Below are 22,604 nucleotides of genomic sequence, written 5' to 3' on the forward strand. Positions count from 1 at the left end.
GTCACTGTTGAAATTGTTACATATTTCTCTGCCCCTGTGAGTGATTCTGGGCCTTCCTTGAACATCCATTTGGTTTTGCTGTCCTCTGTTCCTGTTCAGACCTGAAGGGGAATTATTAGAAGCTGTATGGAACTTGGCTCTTGGACAGAAATGTGAAGTATGGTTAGCACTGTTGCAATTGTCACATCTTATAACAGTCTGGCCAGCAAAAATGGTGGAAAACAGTTTTGTATCTCTAATCGACCAGTCAACTCTGATGTTTCGTTGTAGTAGTAGGGCACTGGCTCTTGCCGAAAAAGCCTTGTGGTAATCATAGAAGGCTGAACCACGTGTCATGGATGCCATCTCAACGATATCCCGTTCATATGCATCCAGTTCTATCCTTCTCTCAGGATATACTTCACAGATAATGTTTTTGTATTTTGAGAATGCCAATATAAACTCACTTAAAGTTTAATTTCTCTGTAATCTGGCATCAGAATTTTGTTTCAGTAATATATAGCGACCTTCTGTATCTTGGATTTTATGTTCTTCATTTTCGCGAGGCAAAAGTAACGCAGCCAAATTGACATCCTTACCTTGGATGATGTTATTCCTAAGGTGTGTGGACACGGACTCAACATACGGAACAGAATCCAATGGAACACGAGAGCATGGTATACTGGTTCTGTCTGTTTCCAATAATGGTGCATTATGGCTTGGGATTTGCTGTTGTACATTGCTAACAACATTTGTCAACGACACAAGCGATTGCTGGATATTGTCTATTGCCGTAATTGGAAAGTTCGAGATCTTGCAAAACAAAACATGCCAGATAAAATATACCGTGCCGTTGCACTTTTACTTTCAAATTCCATTTGTTTACAACTAGGTGCGTTCAGCACCAAATGAAAATCTCTAACCAAAGTGCACCCCTCCCTTCAAATTTTTACCTGTATCTCCTTTATATCTCAAAGAAGCCTAAGTCTTGATATGAGATATTTAACACCTTTATTTCACTTGTCAAATACATAACAAGTCTTTTCTCTTAATGACCAATCATGTGCCATGTAGCATTTTCTTCTCCGCACAACTTTGGGTGTCCAAAATGTCTGCACCCATGTATAAGGTTATGTAGGTGTTTTTCCTATAGAGATATAGAAAACACTTGTAAAAAGTGGTCAATTTAGTAAATTTAGAACACATATCCATCGGTTATCTCACCTCATGAATATAGGGACTGACAGTCCCAGCTGAAGTACACCACTGGCTGTTATATTTCACACCCCAGTCAATCAGACCTATACCTGTGAAATAGAAAAAATGTCTATAAATTGAAGCATTTTTCCACTTTTCTTTCAAAATTTTGAAATAAAATGATTAATCTAGCATATGTTTTGCTTGTTTTTCTTACTATCTCTCATAATCTCTTAAGACAGATCATGTTAATCAATAAGGGTATCAGGTACCCAGTATAAATGAAAAATGAAAAAAATCAGCAGGTTTTTGTAAGAAAATGCTCAGTTATGGAAAGAGGAAAAGCTAATGTAGGTTAAATAATCAATGAAAAGAAAGAGAATTATGTTTGATATTAAAAGAACATTAGATTTAGAAAAAATTATATCAGGAATGGGTTGCTGGCATCAGAGAATCAAATACACCCCCACTGAAAATTTTGTAATTCTGAAGAGGGTGACCTACATTTTAGCCATTATTATAGGAAATTTCATGTAATAAATGTTAAATATGTATATTCTCATGAAAGGCAAATATATTTATTTGCATATCATTTCTAATTATTGACATAATTATTAAACTGATTAAATGCCAAGGGCAGATAAATCATGTTGTCTGTCTGAATACAGGGCTCAGTTGTAAGCAAAATGCTTAAATAACTGCAGTTCTGAGGAAGTTTTTATTCTAATAATCTTTAAAAAGTTCTAAATAACTTAAATATTAAGAGATTAACTAGATTTGCTAAGAAAACCATACCTGGGAACTCTTAATGAATGCAAAGTGTTCATCCTGGGAGTGTCCATATGTTGTTCATTGTAAGAGGGGAGGGTTCATTAAACTTCTCCTTCTTGATGATGCATAGCTGAAATACATTTTATTTTATTAAAACATACTGATACATGCATATAGTAATTTATATTATAATTAATTATAATTTACACCATCTTTTGAATTTTTTATAAGCATTTGTTATGTAATAGCTTAAAAATAATAATGTTTTAATAAAATTTACTCAGATAATACTAAAAAAAATGCTCAAGAAATTTTAAAAAAATTACTGCAGATAAGAATTACTCTTGGTATTCAAATATACTACATTAAAATTCTTTTCCTTCATTTTTTAGTATCATTAGAGCACAAATATACCCCCCCCCCTTTTTTTCTACAGCATATCAAGATGGGATCTGACAAGGGGGAGGGATATTTAGAAACACATTTCACCATTTTTTTCACTTATAATTTTGCACATTTCTTGCATTTTCAATGTATTTTCTTATGCAATATATTGTACAGTAATTTTAATAAAATATCCTACTAGTAACCTCTCAGTTACACCAAAAGCACAACTTTTATTTCAAACCAGCACTAATGAGATGACTGAAATCTGCTTTGCAGCTGGATTAGGCCCCTTATGTCAAAAGAAAGTAAACTATTTAGTTAACAAAACAGTCAAATATTGTTAAGAATTATTCCATTAACTCTGATTAACACAAATTTGAAAGATGTTTAGTCAATCTATACCAATGTCTACACTCATAAAACACATGGATTTAAATGAATTTCTCAAGCTGCGAGGGGGATATTCATCTATTTTGTGTATTAATGATGCCAATAATTATCAATATTGTATTATTTACAACATTCCAAGTAAATTTCAGCATAAATATTCATTAAAAATTATTTACATGTACATTTATTGCAAATGTGATAGCTAAAGGGGAAAATTTTGGCATTTTTGCACCATGTGGAGTCCCCATTGGGGGCCTCAGTTTACCCAAACCCTCTGATTTCTATACAGATAGTAAATATTAACCAAAGTATAATCCCAATGCCAAAAATATAGGAATTGATTGATTTTCTGGCTGTAATCAACGTTTACCTATGCAATATACATACCTACTCTATAGGACAAACACCACCAAATGTTTTCCCATAGACTTCCATACAAAGTTGAGCCCCTGTCACTGATTCATATATTCAATTTTGGGCAAATGACTTTCTTGCCGTGAAAGTTCGAGATCTTGCAAAACAAAACATGCCAGAAAAAATATACCGTGCCGTTGCACTTTTACTTTCAAATTCCATTTGTTTACAACTAGGTGCGTTCAGCACCAAATGAAAATCTCTAATCAAAGTGCACCCCTCCCTTCAAATTTTTACCTGTATCTCCTATATATCTCAAAGAAGCCTAAGTCTTGATATGAGATTTTTATCACCTTTATTTCACTTGTCAAATACATAACAAGTTTTTTCTCTTAATGACCAATCATGTGCCGTGTAGCATTTTCTTCTCCGCACAACTTTGGGTGTCCAAAATGTCTGCGCCCATGTATAAGGTTATGTAGGTGTTTTTCCAATTGCGTGACTCAGTGCCTCTACTTTCGTTTCACTCGTTGACTTCCACCCAGCCTCGTTCTCGCGGACTCTATCTGAAGATGCCGGAAGTTCATTTATTCCATCGCCATTTTGGCTCTCGCTTAGGTCGATGCTTCCTTAGTCTGTTAAGATCTTGTTGATCGTTTTGGACATTATCCCGATAAATTTGCACTAATTGAGATTTCCTTAACGAAGTTGGCACCACGATATTAGCGTCTTTCAGTTTCTGAATTAACTCGGCTGTCGACCAATTTTCGGGAACATTCACATCCCATCTCGAGACGCTCTCACTACGAGAACACACATTCCTTCCTGTAGTATTACTTTGTTTTCTTTTTCTTCCGGTCATGTTTCTTGTAGACAGTTTCACTTAGAGGCCTATAGGCCTAAGGCTAAAGTTCAAGTCACTCGGCTTTAACATGTAAACAAACAAATGCACGTGTGTCCTAGCTTTAGTCACATACTGTTTAGAATTCACCACTTAAAATAGACCACATATAACAAATACATAACATAAATCCAAGTTATTGTTATGAGATCGATATAAATTCAGAAGGAATCTGAAGAAATTCTTTGAGATGTAAACACAACAGTTGCAGATCTAGACAAGAAGCTATGAATTTGATTGGCTAAGAGAATCACGTGATAACAAGCATGTTGAAATATGATCTGGTCTACATGATTTTATATAAACAATATTTAAAAAAATTAAATAACATTTAACGTTTTTTTTCTAGTAAAATATCTAAATATGAAACAGATATGTCAGAATCTTTGGTATCTTTTATTTCAAGCTCATTGGGATATATCGAGTCGACATATGAATGAAAGTAATTATTGTTAATTGGTAATACATCGTCAACATATTGAAATGTCAAGTTGAAAGCCACAGCAAGTGTTTTCTTCCTCTCATGCAGAAGTTTTTGAATAAATTCTGATTCAGACAAGGGGGTCATAGCCTTTATACCCTTTTAATGCATACTGACTCAAGGGACAATATTATATATGGTTAAGGGGAGTTTTCAACCATTTTCAAGATGAGTGTATATGATCATTTGAAGTTTAGGGGTTGGGAATGACCTCTGGGGGTCATGACCCCATATATCCTATTCAGTGTGTCATAATTACAAAGATGACTTAGGAGCTTTTGCTTTAATGAAGCTTTTTTATTGCTTCTGTTTCCAAAGAGTGGGAATGACCCCAGGGGCTTGCCTGATTGTATAATTTGTATTATTGTGGCATTCCAATGATTTTTTACCCTTTCCCTAATCATTTTCATTTCTGATTATTTTACCCTGTTCTAGTCGCCCGCATGGTGCAGTGGCTAGAGCATCTGCTCTAGAGTCGCAGAGTAAGGAGTTGATCCTTATGTCTCGGGTTCGAATCCAATGCGGAAGTGGAGACCAGTCATTCAGATGAGACTGCATAAACGAAGGTCCCATGTCGCAATAGGTGTTGGCATGAAAAAGATCCCTCACTGCTCAATGGCCCTAAGTGCCAACCATAGGTTAAAATTTGCAGCCCTCCACCCATCTCCACATGAGTGAAAAATTCTCGAGCAGGACGTTAAACAACATACAAACAAACAAACAAACCCCGTAAGTTCTATACTAAACTTTTAAAATAATATATTCATAATGTAATTACCACTTGTTATAGGTACTGTTAACTTCATAGAATAATAAATCCATTTAAACCCACTAAATATTAATATTCCCACTGGTAACTAGTTATAATTGTAACGGGGACCGTTACAGATGTTCCCCAAACGCTCCCCAACTCCCTTTTGGTGTCTTATTCCCTGTAAGCTTCACTGAATAAGGCAATCAAGTATATTGTTTTTTTACGCATTACACGCGCGCGCACATGCATGCATGTGCAGGATGGTCATGTCATTTCGTCTATACTATAAATGTATCTTAATTCTGAGTATTGAAATATTTCATCAAAAAATATAAAAGTTACGGCTATATCAAGTATATTGTTCATTTAAGCATTGCACGCACGCGCACGTGCATGCATGTGCATGTTGACCAAACTATCTTGTCTACACCATTAATATTATAAATATTGAAGCATTTCGTCTAAAAGTATAAAAGTCACAGCTATATCAATTTTATAGGTCATTTTAGCATTGCACGAGCCCGCACATGAATGTATGTGCATGTTGACCATATCATCTTTTCTACACCCTTAGTATCTCTCTATATTTTAAGAATCAAAGCATTTCATCAAACAGTATAGAAGTAACGGCTATATCAAGTATATTGGTCATTTTTCGCATTGCACGTGCGCGCACGCGCATGCATGGTCCTGCATTCAATTTTGATAGTAACATAATGTTGGAATCCATTATTAGCTCTTCTGAGCCAAAGGCTCAAAGAGCTAATGCTATGGCCATTTGTGCGGTGTGCGTAAACTTTTTAGAATATGGGCCATAACTCAAGAACCCCTTGGCCAATTATTGTCAAATTTGTCACAGGGTATCCTTGGCCCAAGGGCTCCCTTTTATACTAAAACTGGGGTTGTGACCCTTTAACAAGGGGAGATAATTAGGAAAATAGAAACAAAAGTACTGGTTGCTAAAAAATCTTCTTCTCAAGAACCAATGGGCAGATTATCACCAAACTTACACAAAAGGATGAGGATATGTTGTAGATTTAAATTTGCACGGGGATTTACCCTGGGGCAAAGGGCGTGGTCTCAAGGTCACTTCAAAGTTGACCAAAAATTACATTTCATTAAAATGTTGATATTTTGCTTACTATAAGGACTAGGATCATCAAATCTTGTCAGTTGGTGCATCTAAGGACCTCATATCATGTTGACTCAAAAGTAGGTCACAGTGACCTACTTTTCAAATTTTGCGGCCATTCTTTTTCATAATGATTTAGAGGCATATTTTGAACAATTTAAGGCCTATGATCATCAAACTTTGTCAGTTGATGCATCTTGGGTCGTCAAAGTACGTCACTTAAAAAGTAGGTCACCTTGACCTACTTTTTGAATTTTATGGCTAATCTTTTTTAAAACAATTAAGGTCATTAATTTGAATACGGGGAGGCTAAGAATCATTAAATCTTGTAAGATGATGCCTCTTGGGGCCATAAAACATATTTATTAAAAAGTAGGTCACAGTGACCTACTTTTTGAACTTTGCAGGCATTCGATTTCAAAGCGTTTTAGAGGCATAATTTGGACATTTTAAGTCCTATGATCATAAAACTTTGTAAGTTGATGCATCTTTGGTCCTCAAAAAAGGTCAACTGAAAAGTAGGTCAGCGTGACCTACTTTTCAATTTATATGACTATAGTTAAATATTTCAGGTACTAATTGGCTTAGAATCATCAAACTTTGTCAGTTGATGCATCTTGGGTCTTCGGAGTAGGTCGACTAAAAAGTAGGTCACAGTGACCTACTTTTGAAAATTTATGGCGTTAATTAAATATTTCAGATGTACTAATTGGCTTAGAATCATCAAACTTTGTCAGTTGATGCATCTTGGGTCTTCGGAGTAGATCGACTAAAAAGTAGGTCACCATGACCTACTTTTGAAAATTTATGGCTTTAATTAAATATTTCGGGTACTAATTGGCTTAGAATCATCAAACTTTGTCAGTTGATGCGTCATGGGTCTTCAGAGTAGATCGACTAAAAAGTAGGTCACCGTGACCTACTTTCTGAAAATTTATGGCTTTAATAAAATATTTCGGGTACTAATTGGCTTAGAATCATAAAACTTTGTCAGTTTATGCGTCATGGGTCCTCGGAGTACAACAACTGAAAAGTAGGTCACCATGACCTACTTTTGAAAATTTATGGCTTTAATCAAATATTTCGGGTACTAATTGGCTTAGAATCATTAAACTTTGTCAGTTGATGCGTCTTGGGTCCTCGGAGTACAACAACTGAAAAGTAGGTCACGGTGACCTACTTTTGAAATTTTATGGCTGTATTTAATATTTTCAGGAATTATTTGGCTTAGAATCGTCAAAATTTGTCAGTTGATGCATCTTTGGTCCTCGGAGTAGGCTGACTGAAAAGTAGGTCACTTTGACCTACTTTTGAAAATTTATGGCTGTAATTAAATATTTTGGGTACTTATTGGCTAGAATCATCAAACTTTGGGAGTCGATGTATCTTTAATCCTCGGAGTACAGCAACTGAAAAGTAGGTCACAGTGACCTACTTTTGAAAATTTATGTCTTTAATTAAATAATACAGGTACTAATTGGCTTAGAATCATCAAACTTTGTCAGTTGATGCATCTTGGGTCCTTGGAGTAAAACAATTGAAAAGTAGGTCACTTTGACCTACTTATAAAATTTTATGATAATAATTTTAAAAAATATTTTAGGTATTAATTGGCTTAGAATCATCAAACTTAGTTGATGGGTCCTCAGAGAATGACAAGTGATAAGTAGGTCACCATGACCAACTCTCAGGTACTAATTGGCTTAGAATCATCTTGGGTTCTCAGAGTGTGAATTGGAATTTCAAGGGTTTATGTAAATATACAGGATACTTCGAGGCTTCAAATAGAAGTGATAGGTTGTACAGTTTATCAGAAGAGCGATTCAAGGCCCATGGGCCTCTTGTACCTATTTATATTCTAAATTTCATCCTGTTTTGTTGAGAACCAAGAAAGTTATAGTCATATAAAGTTTAAGCCAATCAGATTGCAGCACACGTGCATGCGCGTGTTTTCATGATAATTCTTATATATTATATTGTACAACCTTCCAATGTATGACTATGTTCTAAATTTCAAAGTATTTTGTCAAAAAACAAAAAAGATACTGAGACTTTTGTTTCAGCCAATCAGAGCGAAGCGCACGTGCATGCGCGTGAGTTCATGCTGATTTGACCATGTCATCTTGTCCACTCTACTAATATATCCTTAAGTTATAAGTTTCAAAGCATTTCATCAAAAAATGTAAAAGTTACGGCTATATGAAATATGGCAGTCATTTCACTCATTGCACGCGCCCGCACGTGCATGCATGTGCGTGCAAAATGACATTCAACGAGTACATCTACACAACATGCCTATTAACCCTAAAAAGGTTTTAACTCAATTGGATGAGCAGTTTCCGAGAACACTCGAGGAACAAAAAGTACCGGAGAAGAAATAAGAATAAAAAAGAATAATAACTAGTGCTAATTGTAACGGGAACCATTACGGATGTTCCCCAAACGGCTCCCCAATCCCTTATGGTGCCCCATTCCCTACAAGCTTCAATAAATTAGACAATACTTTTGTAATATAGATGGACACTTTATTTTTAAGGGTATTTCATTGGAAAACTACTCCGATATAGCCATATGGGTATTAGCCAATCAAATTTCAGCGCATGTGCTTGCACATGTTTTCTACATTTTTCATATTAATTATCTTATAGTGTCTCACAATACATACATTCGTTTTAAATATTAAAGAATTTCATTGAAAAATAAGAGAGCTGTAACCCTTTAAGTATTAGCCAATCAAAATTCAGCATATGCGCATGCATGGCCTTGCATTCAATTTTGATAGTATCATAATGTAGGAGCTCTATGTGCCTATCCATGTAAATTTCATCCTGTTTTGTTGAAAACCAAGGGAGTTATAGACATTTAAAGTTTCAATAAATCAGATTGCAGCACACCTGCATGCGCGTGTTTTCAAGAAATTTCCTATATAACATGTTGTAGCACCTTATAATATGTACTTATATTCTAAATTTCAAAGTATTTTGTCAAAAAACAAGGAAATTATTGAGATTTTTGTATCAGCCAATCAGAGAAGAGCGCACGTGCATGCGCGTGAGTTCATGCTAATTTGACCATGTTATCTTGTCTAGACTACTAATATATCTTTATATTTTGAGTTTCAAAGCAATTCATCAAGAAATATAAAAGTTACCACTTCATCAAGTATATCAGTCATTTCACTCATTGCACGCGCGCGCACGTGCATGCATGTGCGCGCAAAATGACCTTCGTTCCGAACACCTACACAACATGCCTATTAACCCTAAAAAGGTTTCATGTCAATCGGATGAGTGGTTCTATGAGAACACTCCCGGACAAAAAAGTACCGGAGAAGAAAGTAGAAAAAAAGAATAATAATAATAATAACTAGAAACTCATTGCGAGCAATGAGAGGTCTTCCGTCCGATTCTGAAAATAAAAACGAAAATTCAAGCTTAGAAAGTGATAAAAGAAATTCAGACATCCTGGAGATTTAACCCTGGTCGTCAGCGTGAAAATCCAACGTGCTAACCATTAACCATTCACCTTTTTGCATCACTTCCTGTCACGATCGGAAGTAACGGCGATACAAGATTTTCTCACGATTCAAATAAACTGATGAATGACTATCAGTCCTGAAAGTTTTAGACTTCAGTCCTTTATTGTTGCCGAACAATATATTTTTAGAACAAATTCTAATTTTGAGGACAGGTAAACACGCGGCCGGAAGTGAATTTTATAAAAATCTCTGACTTTTCTCTAGACATTTGCAGTATCTACACATACATAAAATTATTTCAAGTACTTTATCGATAAGCAATATTTATGAGAATGTTAAATATAAAAATAACGTAGTTTATCTCCTAAAACCGGAAGTTGACGTTTTTATTTCCAGTGGGACCAACATCTTTCGAATCTGAGAAAAAGATGCAATAAAGTGATGCAATTTTTAATTCAAAAAAGAAAAGTTGAAATTTTCGATTTCTTTGATCACTTCCTGTGACGACCGGAAGTGACGGCTGACGCTCTTAACCCAAATGGTTTTGCCTACATCTTAAGGTCTGTTGCTCATATAAGTTTGGTGTCTTAATCTCTCACCGTTTCCGAGATCTTGCTCAGACAACTTCTCATTTTGAGGACAGGAAAACACGCGACCGGAAGTGAATTTTACAAAGATATTTGAGGTTACTCTAGATATTTGCAGTCTAAATAACATATTTAAGATTCATTTCAAATACTTTATCGACAAAGGATATTAATGGGAAAGAAAAATACTCAAATTATGTAGTTTTTCTCTTATAACCGGAAGTTGTCGTTTTTATTTCCGGTGGGACCAACATCTTTCGAATCTGAGAAAAAGATGCAATAAAGTGATGCAATTTTGAATTAAAAAAAGAATTGTTGAAATTTTCGATTTCTTTGATCACTTCCTGTGACGACCGGAAGTGACGGCTGACGCTCTGAACCCAAATGGTTTTACTTACATCTTAAGGTCTGTTGCTCATATAACTTTGGTGTCTTAATCTCTCACCGTTTCCGAGATCTTGCTCAGACAACTTCTCATTTTGAGGACAGGAAAACACGCGACCGGAAGTGAATTTTACAAAGATATTTGAGGTTACTCTAGATATTTGCAGTCTAAATAACATATTTAAAATTCATTTCAAATACTTTATCTACAAAGGATATTAATGGGAAAGAAAAATACTCAAATTATGTAGTTTTTCTCTTATAACCGGAAGTTGACGTTTTTGTTTCCGGTGGGACCAACATATTTCCAAACTACAAAAGAGATGCAATAATGTGATGTAAGTATTGAGTTAAAAAAAGAAAGTTGAAATTTTACGATTTCTTTGATCACTTCCGTAAACGACCGGAAGTGCCGACGACGAACGAAAAGGCGATTCTGCAAATTTAGAAGTCACGTTCTATGCTCTCCAATAAGTCTCCAGTTCATATCTTTCGCCATTCTTGAGAAAAAGGGGCGACAAAACTTCATTTTAAAATCAGGAAATTGCCCGTAACTTGGAACCAAAATGGAATTTTCCAAATTTTCCTTGTGATGAACAAAGTTCATACAATGACTAATTTTTCCTGAAAGTTTCATTGAAAACGACTGAATACTTTTCGAGAAATCGCGTGCACAAAATTTTGTCAAAAAAAAGAATAATAATAATAACTAGAAACTCATTGCGAGCAATGAGAGGTCTTCCGTCCGATTCTGAAAATAAAAATGAAAATTCAAGCTTAAAAAGTGATAAAAGAAATTCAGACATCCTGGAGATTTAACCCTGGTCGTCAGCGTGAAAATCCAACGTGCTAACCATTAACCATTCACCTTTTTGCATCACTTCCTGTCACGACCGGAAGTAACGGCGATACAAGATTTTCTCACGATTCAAATAAACTGATGACTGACTATCAGTCCTGAAAGTTTTAGACTTCAGTTCTTTATTGTTGCCGAGCAATATTGTTCGAACAAATTCTAATTTTGAGGACAGGTAAACACGCGACCGGAAGTGAATTTTATAAAAATCTCTGACTTTTCTTTAGACATTTGTAGTATCTACAACATACATAAAATTATTTCAAGTACTTTATCGATAAGCAATATTTATGAGAATGTTAAATATAAAAATAACGTAGTTTATCTCCTAAAACCGGAAGGTGACATTTTTATTTCCGGTGAGAACAACATCTTTCGAATCTGAGAAAAAGATGCAATAAAGTGATGCAATTTTTAATTACAAAAAGAAAAGTTGAAATTTTCGATTTCTTTGATCACTTCCTGTTACGACCGGAAGTGACGGCTGACGCTCTGAACCCAAATAGTTTTGCCTACATCTTAATGTCTGTTGCTCATATAAGTTTGGTGTCTTAATCTCTCACCGTTTCCGAGATCTTGCTCAGACAACTTCTCATTTTGAGGACAGGAAAACACGCGACCGGAAGTGAATTTTACAAAGATATTTGACGTTACTCTAGATATTTGCAGTTAAAATAACATATTTAAAATTCATTTCAAATACTTTATCTACAAAGGATATTAATGGGAAAGAAAAATACTCAAATTATGTAGTTTTTCTCTTATAACCGAAAGTTGTCGTTTTTATTTCCGGTGGGACCAACATCTTTCGAATCTGAGAAAAAGATGCAATAAAGTGATGCAATTTTTAATTACAAAAAGAAAAGTTGAAATTTTCGATTTCTTTGATCACTTCCTGTTACGACCGGAAGTGACGGCTGACGCTCTGAACCCAAATAGTTTTGCCTACATCTTAATGTCTGTTGCTCATATAAGTTTGGTGTCTTAATCTCTCACCGTTTCCGAGATCTTGCTCAGACAACTTCTCATTTTGAGGACAGGAAAACACGCGACCGGAAGTGAATTTTACAAAGATATTTGACGTTACTCTAGATATTTGCAGTTTAAATAACATATTTAAAATTCATTTCAAATACTTTATCTACAAAGGATATTAATGGGAAAGAAAAATACTCAAATTATGTAGTTTTTCTCTTATAACCGAAAGTTGTCGTTTTTATTTCCGGTGGGACCAACATCTTTCGAATCTGAGAAAAAGATGCAATAAAGTGATGCAATTTTTAATTACAAAAAGAAAAGTTGAAATTTTCGATTTCTTTGATCACTTCCTGTTACGACCGGAAGTGACGGCTGACGCTCTGAACCCAAATAGTTTTGCCTACATCTTAATGTCTGTTGCTCATATAAGTTTGGTGTCTTAATCTCTCACCGTTTCAGAGATCTTGCTCAGACAACTTCTCATTTTGAGGACAGGAAAACATGCGACCGGAAGTGAATTTTACAAAGATATTTGACGTTACTCTAGATATTTGCAGTCTAAATAACATATTTAAAATTCATTTCAAATACTTTATCTACAAAGGATATTAATGGGAAAGAAAAATACTCAAATTATGTAGTTTTTCTCTTATAACCGGAAGTTGACGTTTTTGTTTCCGGTGGGACCAACATATTTCCAAACTACAAAAGAGATGCAATAATGTGATGTAAGTATTGATTTAAAAAAAGAAAGTTGAAATTTTACGATTTCTTTGATCACTTCCTGTGACGACCGGAAGTGCCGACAACGAACGAAAAGACGATTCTGCAAATTTAGAAGTCACATTCTATGCTCTCCAATAAGTCTCCAGTTCATATCTTTAGCCATTCTTGAAAAAAAGGGGCGACAAAATTTCATTTTAAAATCAGGAAATTGCCCGTAACTTGGAACCAAAATGGAATTTTCCAAATTTTCCTTGTGATGAACAAAGTTCATACAATGACTGATTTTTCCTGAAAGTTTCATTGAAAACGACTGAATACTTTTCGAGAAATCGCGTGCACAAAATTTTGTCAAAAAAAAGAATAATAATAATAATAATAATAATAAGAAACAGTAGAATCACTATAAGGTCTTCCGTGAAGACGGAAGACCTTAACTAGAAACTCATTGCGAGCAATGAGAGGTCTTCCGTCCGAATTTGAAAATAAAAACGAAAATTCAAGGTGAAAAAGTGATAAAAGGAATTCAGACACTCTGGAGATTTAATCCTGGTCGACAGCGTGAAAATCCAACGTGCTAACCATTAACCATTCACTCTTTTGCATAACTTCCTGTCACGACCGGAAATAACGGTGATACAAGATTTTCTCACGATTCAAATAAACTTTTGACTGACTATCAGTCCTGAAAGTTTTAGACTTCACTCCTTTACTGTTGCCGAGCAATATTGTGAAAATAATTCTAATTTTGAGGACAGGTAAACACGCGACCGGAAATGAATTTTATAGAAATCTCTGACTTTTCTCTAGACATTTGCAGTATCTACAACATACATAAAATTATTTCAAGTACTTTATCGATAAGCAATATTCATGAGAAAGTTAAATATCAAAATAACGTCATTTATCTCCTAAAACCGGAAGTTGACGTTTTTGTTTCCTGTGGAATCTAACATATTTCAAAACAGTGAAAGAGATGCAATAAAGTGAAGCAAGTTTTAATTTAAAAAAGAAAAATTAAATTTTTTGATTTCTTTGATCACTTCCTGTGACAAGCGGAAGTGACGATTGACGCGTTTAACCCAAATGGTTTCGCCTACTCCTCAAGGTCCTTTATCCATTAAAGTTTGGTGTTTTAATCTTTTACCTGTTTTTTGAGATCTTGCTCAGACAACTTCTCATTTTGAGGACAGAAAAATATGCGACTGGAAGTGCATTTTTGAAAGATATATAAGGTTACTCTAGACATTTGCACTCTGAATAACATATTTAAAATTCTTTTCAAATACTTTATCTAAAAAGAATATTCATGGGAAAGTAAAATTCTCAAATTATTTAATTTTTCTCTTATAACCGAAAGTTGTCGTTTTTATTTCCGGTGGGACCAACATCTTTCGAATCTGCGAAAAAGATGCAATAAAGTGATGCAATTTTTAATTCAAAAAAGAAAAGTTGAAATTTTCGATTTCTCTGATCACTTCCTGTGACGACCAGAAGTGACGACTGACGCTCTGAGCCCAAATGATTTTGCCTACATCTTAAGGTCTGTTGCTCATATAAGTTTGGTGTCTTAATCTCTCACCGTTTCCGAGATCTTGCTCAGACAACTTCTCATTTTGAGGACAGAAAAACACGCCACCGGAAGTGAATTTTACAAAGATATTTGAGGTTACTCTAGATATTTGTAGTCTAAATAACATATTTAAAATTCATTTCAAATACTTTATCTTCAAAGGATAATAATGGGAAAGAAAAATACTCAAATTATGTAGTTTTTCTCTTATAACCGTAAGTTGACGTTTTTGTTTCCGGTGGGACCAACATATTTCGAAACTACAAAAGAGGTGCAATAATGTTATGTAAGTATTGATTTAAAAAAGGAAAGTTGAAATTTTACAATTACTTTGATCACTTCCGTAAGCGACCGGAAGTACTGTCGACGCACGAAAAGGCAATTTTGCAAATCTAGAAGTCGTGTCCTATCATCTCTAACAAGTCTCCAGTTCATATCTTTAGCCGTTCCTTAGATCCTTCGAGGACAAAATTTCATTTTAAAATCAGGAAATTGTCCATAACTTCGCGCTGGAACCGTATTTACCAAAAAACGGAATTTTATATAAAATTCATATAAAGATCTTTTATCCCTGAAAATTTCAAAGAAATTCATTGAATAGTTTTCGAGAAATCGCGTGCACAAAATTTTGTCTAAAAAAAAAAAGAATAATAATAATAAGAAACAATAGAATCACTATAAGGTCTTCCGTGGAGACGGAAGACCTTAATAATAATAATAAGAAACAGTAGAATCACTATAAGGTCTTCCGTGAAGACGGAAGACCTTAATAATAATAATAAGAAACAGAGTAAAAACAATATGTTCCCAAACTTCGTTTGGGGAACATAATAATAAGAAACAGAGTAAAAACAATATGACTTCGTTTGGGGAACATAATAATGATGAACATACACCATGTTCAATCCAATAATGATAACGGTAAAAGTAGTGCTCGCAGAGCGACATAGTCTAGAAATTTCCCATAAAGGTGTACATATGTAAAATTTATATTATTAATTACATACAGTGTTTATTTTTACATAAGTTTGTGTTATCTATTCTAAATATGACAGGAAAATGGGCAAATCGTGGGTGGGGATTGATTTCTGACAAAGTTGATTGGGTCAAGGTTTGGAAAGGGGTTCTCCAAGTCCTACCCAAATACTGATAAAAATTTGCACAAGTCATTTTGGCATCTAATTTTTTTAATGTTCATCAAAAAAGCTTTGCAATAAAATAATAATATTTGTTGTTTTGACAATAAATTCAACAAGTTCCAATTATGGGTAAAAAATTAACCCCTCCTTTTTTTTAACACAAATCTTTCAAAAATTCTCTCTTTTACAGAATTTACATTATTAAAGAACAAGGTACGGTATTGGCCAAAAAATGCCATGTTTCAGATCTTCTCCGTTCAAAACATTTTAAAAAGCCTAGGATTGTTAGAATTAAATGGTTTATTAATTTATATACCTGACTCAAATCTATGCATTGCGAAAATAACACTCAATGCTGTACCTTTTATAGCAGAACGTCGAGATTGTATGAAACATTCAAATGCAAAGTCATACGTTTAACATGCAGTAGGCGTTATCTGAAAATCCAAACTTACTCACTAGGACACATGTTGAAGAAAACAAGTTTTTGATTTTGTTAACACGTCTTTGTTGTTTTTTATTATTATTATTATTATTATCATTATAATTATTATTTACAATGTAATCATCCAAGAAGGTGTCTCGGCTTTAGTTGATCACATAAAAACTAATTGAAAGTGCAACAGAAGAACAGGGAGAAAAAGAAATAAACTGTGTATGTCTTTTCTCTAGGAGAATTGCTTTCATTTTATTGCAATGATAACGGCTTCAATCCACAAGAAATATTAGTTATTTCTGCTAAATAAATAGAGAAAATTCTCTACATCAGATCTAGTGGACAAAAATTTACTGATAAAAAAAATCAATGTTTTGTCAAGCCATGTGTTCCCGGCACCAAAGAAAGTTTAATTGTCGAGACCCTGTATTCTAATTGAATGTACTTTGTTCGCATATAAGCAGAAATGTGTTCAATTAAAAAGTCAAAAAAATCTAAATCTAAATATATCTAAATGTAACCCCCCTTCCTTTCCCATCACTCCGCGTTTAATGAGTTCATATTAATAATATATGCTGTATACAAGTACAAGTAATTTTGTTTTAATAAGACATGCAAAATGACATGTTATAAAACTGAAAATGAAAAATCAGTGGATGTTGTGAAGTTTTGTTTGGAGGGGAAGGGGGTGATAAGTCGGACTTTCAGTTCAGACTGAATAACATAACAGATATTCTTTCAATTCACTGAAAAACCTGTATGTAAATTATTATTGTTGTAGTATTCAGCTGACTACTATATTTGTTTCTCTCATGAAAGCTTTCTATATATTTTTGTAAGTCTGTGTAAATACTTACATACTTAGAAGAGTCATTTGTATACATGTTTACATATTGTTGACAATAATGTCCGATAAACATAATCGCTCGTGGGTTTTTTATTCAGCATCCTGACCTTTTCACAGCCGATGACATATTTATTCCAAATATTTATTAAAAGTTTTCGCCTATTTTCACTAGGATCAAAATGTTTAAGTTGCTAGTAACACTTTCCATGTTCTTTTTTAATTTTTTTTTCCGCAGAATTTCCTTGCTTGGTAAAGAGTGCAGCTATTAAAAATAATATCATTATAATACATGTATTATGTATTGGTCCATGACAGGTAATTTCATTACGGGGATGGGCACAACTGGAAAAAAATCCTTTAGCAAATTTAGTTGCCCCCATCCTAACAACACACACACTTTCTTAATTTTAAGGAATGAATGAAATATATAAATGAACCTACCTTCCCCTACCTGGGAAAAACAGGTCTTTCATAAGGTGGTCCATGACAAGACCCCCCCCCCCCCCCCCCCCCCCCCGAAATAGGTTTTTCTCCTTTTGAGAGTGTTGAAATTTTTTTTAACAAAAAAATTCTTGAGTCGCTTTTTCTTTCGCATCAGTTTTAATGGATTTTCTTAATGTACACGTAATTCCTTTCTTATGTCCCAATTCACGCCATAGATTCGTTTTCTATAGAACAAAATGCATAATGTTAATATGAAGTGGTGGAATTTTATCATATATACATTTATTAATATTTGGTAAAGATATTGAAACTATAAAAAGTAGATGTTAGTTTTTCTACATGAACTTCATGATCACAAATTAAGGAATGTGATTGTGTATTCAATTGGACATTATAGAAAACATTTATGCGCACATTTACCTGGATTTAGGTGTGTAATATTTGTGTACATCAATCAGTTGAAAAGATGTACTGTTTACGGATATGACTTTACAACTTTACAACACACTCAGATTTTTTTTTCACAGGGAAAAACAAAGCAGCAAAGGTGTCCAAACACTTATTTCGTTAGGAACAACTTTCAAAGACAATTTGATTTCCTTCATAACAATGAAAGACAAGGGTCTACATGGTTCCTCGGGAATATTTTTTTGAATTTTTTTTTCTTATCCATCTGAATCTTTACTATAAATCTTTAAGAAATCTGAAAATCCAACGATGAAGAGGAGGGGAGTCCTCAATACATGTAGTCTTACAAGTGTCACCTTTGAATATATGACAGCCATCATACTTGCCAACCTCCAACATGTAAAAATCTGGTCATGACCAGATTTTGAAAGTAAAAAATCTGGTCATAATGCGTAACGACATTCTCGACACATTTACCATGATTAAATTAAATATATATGTATATATAAGCATTTGTGTATTGAGAATTATTTTATTAAAAAGAGACTTTAACTTACAATGAGAAAAATTTAATATATATTGATTAAATTTACATGTTAAAAGAGCATTGAAGGTTTCATTATTCATTTATGACTTGGATTAAGTGTACATTTTTTTAAACACTTAAAGGAAAGTCTTTTCAAAATCTGCATTGCCGATTTGAAGCACATGGAAATTTGTGCTAAATTTGAAAGTATTCCAATTATGGTTTTGAAGTTATTTTTCCTCTCCCGAATTAATTTAATTAACAAGTGCTATTAAATCTACAGTTATGTCTACACTATCTTCGAACACTTTATTTTATCAAATGAAAGTTGTTTTCCAAGATTCCTTGATATGTACATAAATATCGTTTCTCTTTTTCTTGGTTCAATTTGTTCCTGCTGGCCCTGATAACCATCTCGTTCTATCAGAAGCCATTTTAAATTGACTTCAAACTTTGATTTGTCACAACTGTTAACACCTGCACTGATAATTTACTGGTACACACGGCCTACTGAACATAGCCATCGGCATTGTTTACGTATATCCAAGCTTGGGTTGTAACTGGAAGTTAAAAGTGCAACCTAATTTACGAACCAAATCCGGAAATCGGGAGATTTTCGGGTTGTTTGGCAAAAATCGGGTGAAAAGCATGACCCGCCGTGTCATAAAAAATAATCGGGTTAAGGGTCGAAAAATCGGGTGTAACCCGACGAAATCGGGTGAGTTGGCAACTATGACAGCCATAACTAAAATATACAATAAAATGTATATGTATGGAATAAGCTTTACGATAACCTTTTAATATAGCCTTAAATGTATGTTCCAACTTTTTATATGTTAAATCAATTAATTGTTTTATAACCGTTAATTGTGAAAGATAAATATAAAAATCTGCTTTAGTTGATAGCAGTTTAACAAAACAATCTGATTAAAAAATTTCCCAAATACTAGAGAGTTTGCACATTAACAGTCCGAAAGGCGCACATAAATGCAAGTATTTAATCATTCATTTTTTTTTTTTAATTTTTCATGCAGAATCGTCATTGCATGCATTTGCAATGGGTCATAAGTTATCTGTTTCAGTTGCATGAATATTTATTAAGAAGCCAGTGGTAGATCAGGGGAGGGGGTGTCTATGGGGTTGCAACAGTGTTGATGTTTGTTTATAAAACTGGAAGAGTCAAATGTACTAGTAGTATAAAGAAAGAATTATGCGCACATTAGTGGAATTCTGAAATTTAACTGAAAGTCATACATATATACATATGAAGCTTAAAAAGTGAGTGGCCAACCCCCAACCATCACCACCACCACCCTGAAATAGGTTTTTCGCATTTGGGAAAGGAATTTTTTTTTGAAGGAGAGCAGTCAGAGCACATTTAGAGGCAAACACCTTAGTACCTTAATAAGTGCAGGTATTACTGTCTTAAGACAGAATCTAGTTTGAATTGCTAGTGATTGTGGTTTGGGTTATTTTGATTTCCTATTTTTTCAGTGCACAGAACTTGAGGAACCTGTGTTTATTCATCCCCTCTCTGTATTACACAAACAGAGCCCAGAGTACATAGTGTATCAACACATACAAGAAAGTTCAAAAGTCTATATGAAAGGTAAGCACTCTGATATTTAGATGGAGAAAATTGTGCTTTTAATAGTCATTCTGCTTTACCAGAGATTTGCCAGAGTACTGGAATTTTTGTTTCTCTACTTATTTTCCAAAAATCAGTATTGCAATTCCAACTTATATATCTTAATTTTACTTCATAAAAAAAATTTAAAATATGAAAGGTATATCCTAATATCAAAGTATATAGAATGTCTTTTCTGAAATTCATTCAATGATGTGGCAGTTAATGTGTAGACTTCTATATGACACTTTTTTTCTCAATTTTTAGCTCACCTGAGCTTGAAAGCTCAACTGAGCTTTTCTGATCACATTTTGTCTGGCATCTATCTGTCTGTCTGACTGTCTGTCCATCTGAAAATAATTCACATTTTGGACTTCTTCTCAAGAACCACTGGGCCAATTTTGACCAAACTTGCATTTTTCATTTTTTGTTTGTGTTCATGTATCGCAGTCTTTTAACATAGATCATGATTATTAAGGGTTTTCTATAGAATCTCTGATAAAAAAAAAAAAGAGCTTTAAAAATTTTAAAAAGCGGTAAAAACAACCATACATGTCTTCAAAGAGAGAAATATCATTTTACAATTGAAAAAAGAGAGAAAAAAGAAAAAAAAATAATGAGGTCTCATTTGCGAGCAATGAGTAGATCTTCTGTTGGATTTCTGAGATAAGATCTTGATTGGGATAGTTTGAGTGGTACAAGAAGGAAAAATGACTATAAATGAAAGAAAAAGGCTTCAAAATATGCATCAAAACACAAAAAAGTGTGAAATCTGTCAATTTCAATCAACTTCCAGTTCTTTTTTCGTTCACTTCTGATTTGACCGGAAGTGCTCCAAATGATCTTAAATTCCATATTAAAAATGTAGGAATCATCCTTGAACATTTGATGAAAAATATTCATTTTAAGGACAACTTCCGGTTTGGAGAAACCAACTTCCAATGGAAATTGTAGGACTTCAAACACTCTACTAGGCTGTATAATACACACTCGGAAATGAAAAAAAAATTCATATTTTTTAGTTACTTCCGGTGGACAACGGAAGTGACGACAACAAAAATGAGACCCGTATGTCACATGTGCAAGGCAAGATTTATCATCCCTGAAAGTTTTAAACTTGATATCAAAGCGTTATTGAGAAACCCCCAGACAGTATTACATTTTAAAACAGGAAATTGGATGTAACTCACGATTGGAAGTGACAATGACAAAGTAAAGAAAAAGCATGAAGTTCATGTCATTCCATATCATTACTGAAAATTTTTTGAAATTCTTTCGAGGCATTTTTGAAAAATCCTCTGCACAAAATTGGTAAGAATAAAAAGAATAATAACTAGAAACCTTGTTGCCATGGCAACAAGAAGGTCTTCCGTCCCTTCTCTGTCTTCAGAGAAGTTGATTCCTCACTAAACAACATGTTATGTTGTGCATTCCCTGTAACAACTTCATACATAAAATATAATTAAACGTTTATGTTTTGAAAATATTGCAAAACTGGAATGGAAAAAAATACGAGACATCATTTTAAGGAGGGGGGACTGTAGCAACCTCTAATGATAAAACGCCTCTTAATGATACAAATATCATTGAGCGTTGCAATTGCAACGCTTAATGCCATAAATTATTGCATTTGTAGTTGACATTCTCAACTGCTAACACTAAATCGCCACTTAATGATAGAATTATATCATTAAGCATCACAAATGCAGAGCAGCATCGACACTTAATGAAACAAGCAAATATCTACATAATGGACGGTTAATGATACACACTAGTTTATCATTAAGCGTTGCAGTCGCACCCTTTAATGATACAAAAAAATCACACACACCCACCCCAACCGGGATCTTGGCATCATATGCATTGTTATTTGACTGTGTGAATGTGTGATATTTTTTTAATCTTTCTTTTTATTTTTTTATCTATCGTATTTCATTTCTAAAAGATCTTTACTGGTGAGATATTTTACCGGTGTTGTGGAGTAGGATTTCCCCCATAGCCAGCTTTCTGCCCAGAAATTGTACCCTAGAGTAGGATTTCCCCCAAGGGGAAATCTCACACAAGAGCCAAATTTCCCCCTCTTTCTTTCTCAGAGTAGGATTTCTGCCCTAGTTATGGAGTCAGTATTAACTACAACCACAATATTTTTGTAAAAAAAAAAAAGATGAGCAACACACTGACTTTTAAATGAAATGAATGTTTTTGACTTATATACTGTTCAATTGCAGTAGAATTTTCTTAGCATAATTTTC

At 34.0% G+C, this 22,604-nt stretch overlaps 1 protein-coding gene and 1 long non-coding RNA gene across 3 annotated transcripts in view; one reads left to right on the forward strand and one right to left on the reverse strand.

Moving 5' to 3' along the window:
* The window catches only part of LOC133206146 (probable ATP-dependent RNA helicase DHX37), a 725,850-nt gene that overhangs the window by 657,267 nt on the left and 45,979 nt on the right, over positions 1-22,604 (forward strand). The window contains exon 23 of the mRNA XM_061342078.1: positions 20,220-20,334. Within this exon, the coding sequence (XP_061198062.1) occupies positions 20,220-20,334 (115 nt within the window). The remainder of the gene's footprint in view (positions 1-20,219; positions 20,335-22,604) is intronic.
* On the reverse strand, positions 825-3,564 carry LOC133206156 (uncharacterized). 2 transcript variants are annotated; one of them, XR_009723708.1, is made up of 3 exons: positions 3,112-3,564; positions 1,972-2,077; positions 825-1,286 (listed from the first exon to the last, which is right to left on the reverse strand). It is a non-coding gene; the product is annotated as an uncharacterized LOC133206156 (long non-coding RNA). The 2 variants fall into 2 exon arrangements; XR_009723709.1 differs by lacking the exon at positions 3,112-3,564 and having other exon boundaries at positions 825-1,126; positions 1,204-1,286; positions 1,972-2,150.

Source organism: Saccostrea echinata, unplaced genomic scaffold, assembly GCF_033153115.1.
Source record: "Saccostrea echinata isolate AGI-Se365-2 ecotype Australia unplaced genomic scaffold, CSIRO_AGI_Sech_v1 ptg000054l, whole genome shotgun sequence".
NCBI lineage: Eukaryota > Metazoa > Mollusca > Bivalvia > Ostreida > Ostreidae > Saccostrea > Saccostrea echinata.